This window comes from Fusarium tjaetaba (genome assembly GCF_013396195.1).
Source record: "Fusarium tjaetaba strain NRRL 66243 chromosome Unknown NRRL66243_c0000472, whole genome shotgun sequence".
Lineage (NCBI taxonomy): Eukaryota > Fungi > Ascomycota > Sordariomycetes > Hypocreales > Nectriaceae > Fusarium > Fusarium tjaetaba.
Window position 1 is genome coordinate 14,999 of NW_023501668.1, and position 4,000 is coordinate 18,998.

At 47.2% G+C, this 4,000-nt stretch overlaps 1 protein-coding gene across 1 annotated transcript; it reads left to right on the forward strand.

Annotated features, from left to right (window-relative positions):
* Positions 1–747: 747 nt before the first annotated feature.
* On the forward strand, positions 748–2,629 carry FTJAE_13782 (NOL1 NOP2 Sun domain protein; the record flags this gene model as incomplete). Its single annotated transcript, XM_037346959.1, has 2 exons — positions 748–948; positions 1,007–2,629. 2 exons carry the CDS (start codon positions 748–750, stop codon positions 2,627–2,629), a joined length of 1,824 nt encoding a protein of 607 aa, XP_037199193.1.
* Between the last annotated feature and the right edge of the window lie 1,371 nt (positions 2,630–4,000).

Consider the following 4,000-nt stretch of genomic DNA (forward strand, 5'->3'; position numbering starts at 1 on the left):
CCATTGCTTACTGGCGAACTCGATCTGCTAGTAGCCTACTTTGAATGGCAGGTCTAGGTGGCAGAAAGCTTTTTTCTCATTTCTTGTGATGGTGCATCTACGGAGCATCTTGTATAGGGGTCCAGTGACCACTTCGCTTCCTTAGACCGGAGAATATAAGGTTGGCGATTTCATGGACAGGTATTTTGATTCAAGTTGCGTGGTGCAAGGGAACAGAATTAAGGGGGAGGAAGAAAGTTGTTGGATGATTCGCTTCTACACGTGTACATTTATGGAGGACATACCTTGCTTGCCAAGGGCCCAAAGCGCTCGAGCGCACATCTTTTGCCCGTCATGAATCCAGGGCATATGCAAAATACATTGAACCTCAGCACACAAAAGTGATCAAAAGTATCATCGGCATAGTAGCCACGCCCGTTTCTAATCCTACTAGTAACCATGTTGCTCGATTGCGGAATCTGTTGTCAGCCTAGGAGTTTGGACTCTGAACTTAACAATACTACAACAGTCTCCGTATATCCTCAGTTGCTCTAAGCTATTATTGTGCCATATTGTATTTTTACTTTCGTCCAGTCGCATTCCGAAAACCCTTCCTCAAAGCACACCAGATACAGTAGTACACTTATAACTAATAACTTTGCTGGTCGGCTAAAGTTCGGTTGGAAATTGGACGAACGTCCAGCCTTTCTCTCTCTTACATTTTCTTCTTCACCACACGACTCTTGGTCTCCCAAAACCACATTGAAAATGTCTCTTTATCATGAGGCAGCAGAGATCCTAGCGGGATCGTCGTCTGAAGGTGGCAGTCTCAAGTCGCGTGTTTTCAAGAAAAAAAACCTTAAATCCGCACCAACCCAAGTTTTTGCCTTGGTGTTAGAAAGTTGCAAATGGAGCATCATTCTGAAAGAAGTGATTGAGAGATCAGAACTTCTGAAACTTGAGCGCAAGGTTTGCATCCCGACCCTACATAAGACTATGGAACGTCTATACTGAATCATGCACGCAGCTGACCCCGACGTTGTCATTACTTCTTGTCCATGACCTTTTATTGGCCAAGAAGGGAATTGCTCTTCCACAAGGCCATGGGCTTCGTGCATCAATTGAGAGGCACAAAGGACGCATCAGCTCAGAGTTCAAGCTCGCGCGGCTTCGGAGAAAGATGCCAACACTCGAGGCTTTGAGAGAGCAAGTTGAGAGACAATGCGCTGGCGAAGAAGCGAATTACCCTCGCTGGGTTCGTGTCAATGCTGTAAAGAGTACACTGGAAGAACAGTTGGAGACGACGTTCTCCAAGTACACTAGAGCCACATCCATCAAGGAGGTCGTCACGAACACTGGAAGGCTCATATACATCGACCCACATGTGCCAAACCTCTTGGCCATCACTGCAGGGACAGATCTCACAAAATCCGAGGCGTACACAACGGGCAAAATCATTCTACAAGATAAAGCCTCTTGTTTCCCTGCTTATCTTCTAGATCCCAGAGTAGAGGATGGTGACCTGATCGACGCATGCTCTGCTCCTGGCAATAAGACAACTCACTTGGCAGCGATCCTCAAAGAACATAGACCCGAATCCAGTACGTCAGAGCAGACAATCTATGCATTCGAAAAAGACTCTCGACGAGCACAAACTTTGGAGAAAATGGTCAAAATTGCAGGTTCAAAGCCTATGACAAAGATTGGATTTGGACAAGACTTCCTACAAGTCGACCCTATGGCAGAGAAGTACAAGTCCGTCGGAGCTTTGCTACTGGACCCAAGTTGCTCAGGGAGTGGAATTGTCGGACGAGACTCGATGCCGGACCTTCAACTGCCAGAAGGTATTAATAGCACAGGAAAGGGTCCGACAGTAAAGCAAAACGGACGCAAAAGGAAACATGAGCAGACAGTGGCAACTGAGGACAGAATCATGATAGATGATGACGGTAACGAGACAGCCATCAAGTCGAAGAAGGATTTAGAAACACGCTTGGAGGCGCTTTCTTCTTTTCAACTAACGCTTCTATTACACGCCTTCAAATTTCCATCAGCAAAACGAATCACATACTCCACTTGTTCAGTCCACATGCAAGAAAACGAGCGTGTTGTCATGAGAGCTCTCGAATCCGACATTGCGAAGCAAAGGGGTTGGCGCATCCTGTTGCGGAAAGATCAAGTTTCCGGTCTGAGAGAATGGCCCGTCCGAGGACTGCCTGAAGCATGTGGAGGTGACGAAGATATAGCAGAAGCTTGCATTCGCTCCTATAAAGATGACGGGCAAGGTGTTATGGGCTTTTTTGTGGCTGGTTTCGTGAGGCCCGATGTACAAAAGTTCGGGACCAGCGACAACGAGGGTCCTTACGTGCGAGGCGATAATGGTGTGATCATTCGTGACATGCTCGGTATGCCAGTCTTGAAAACGACTGGTGAGCATGTCTCTTTAACGGCAAGAGATGATAACAGTGGTAATAGAAAGGAAGAAGAAGAGGGTGTGGATGTGGATGAGGATGAGGAGGAAGATGAGGATTCACAAAGCGAGAGTACTAGCAGCACTGCAGCACATGATCTCAATGCTCGTCAGATCGCGTTTGATGCACGTCAAGGAGCTTGCACAGACGAAGATGAGTGGGAAGGCCTTGAAGATTAAACCGGCAGCTCTGGAAAGCGCAGGGTATTTCTTTTGGCAGGCCGCAAGACGTGATGTCACAGCCACCGAGATCTGATCCCTGACGACAAACGGCTCCTAGCGGATTGAATCTGCACCTCCTCAATCAAGGACGAAAAATAGGGGATAACTTAAAGGACGAAAGACAGCATGGTATCAGGTGATTCCATCCATCCTACGTGAATATGCCTCCACAACTTTTTATCCTGATCGGCAGGCGGTTGTCTGGATGAATCCGAACCCCGTTTGCTTTCTTTTTCATATCAAGAGTTTAGTACGTCACCGTGTTGCAACCATCACATCGCGGCGCACTCTGCCGCCAAGCATCTCATCCATCTTCTCGACTTGATCTGATGGACTGAGATCAACCCGGGGGCACTGTTGGATTTACTAGGCGTAATAGTTCGAGAAACTATCAAACGGTATCGTTGAGTCCAGGCTTCGAGTTGAGTTTCCGTCTCATTGATCAGAATTATATAATGGGGCTCAAAAGAATACACCGGCTCGTGCGAATCCGAATCGCGGACGACAAAACGGATGTTGAAGACGCCGAGGGCCGATGATAAACTAATATACCACATTATGATAGCAAAACCTTAACTGCTTATCATTAGTCAAATAAGGTTGGCGGGGTTCGGCTCGATTGATTTGCGATTAATAGCCTACCTAACTATATGTGTTCATCAAAGTCAGCCTGATATCTCCCGATGGGGTCGAGACGTGTTTGACAGAGTGCCATCGCCGAAATAGTCTATAGACGATCAGAAGCCCTGGAAGGGAACTACATTGTCGGTTGTCGTATGCAAATCCGTCCTGTTGGGCCTCCAGTCCTCAGCTCAAGGCTGGCCAAATGCTAGACAAAATGTTACACGAGCGGGTGCAGCTACAGGGAAAATGAGCTTGGGGACGGGATTCAAACGGATTTCGGCTGATTGGAAGGCTTGATGGTTGCTACCTAGTACCCGTGTGTGGCATTCATTGGTGTTTGCTAAATGCTTCGTGCCTAAAAGCAACTGATAGAGCATATGCCGACCCGTGTCACGTAGGATAACAGTCTGCACATACGCTCTAACGCTCCCTGGTCTAAAGAAAGGAAGATGGGCCGTGAATCTGAATAGGGACCTGACAAGACGAAGATCTATCTGAGATGGGTATAATACCTTGGCATGTGCCGTTCTTAGTTGCTCTGATTCTAGCTCTTGACCTGCGAGATTAGATGTTAGTGTACCGACCTAAGGTGTACACCCAAATAAGACACGACTATTTATATTGAACTTTGTTCGGCTCATGACTGTCTATACTTTTCCGTGAGCGGCGTCACACAATTGTAAGACTGGAACACACATCGCCATC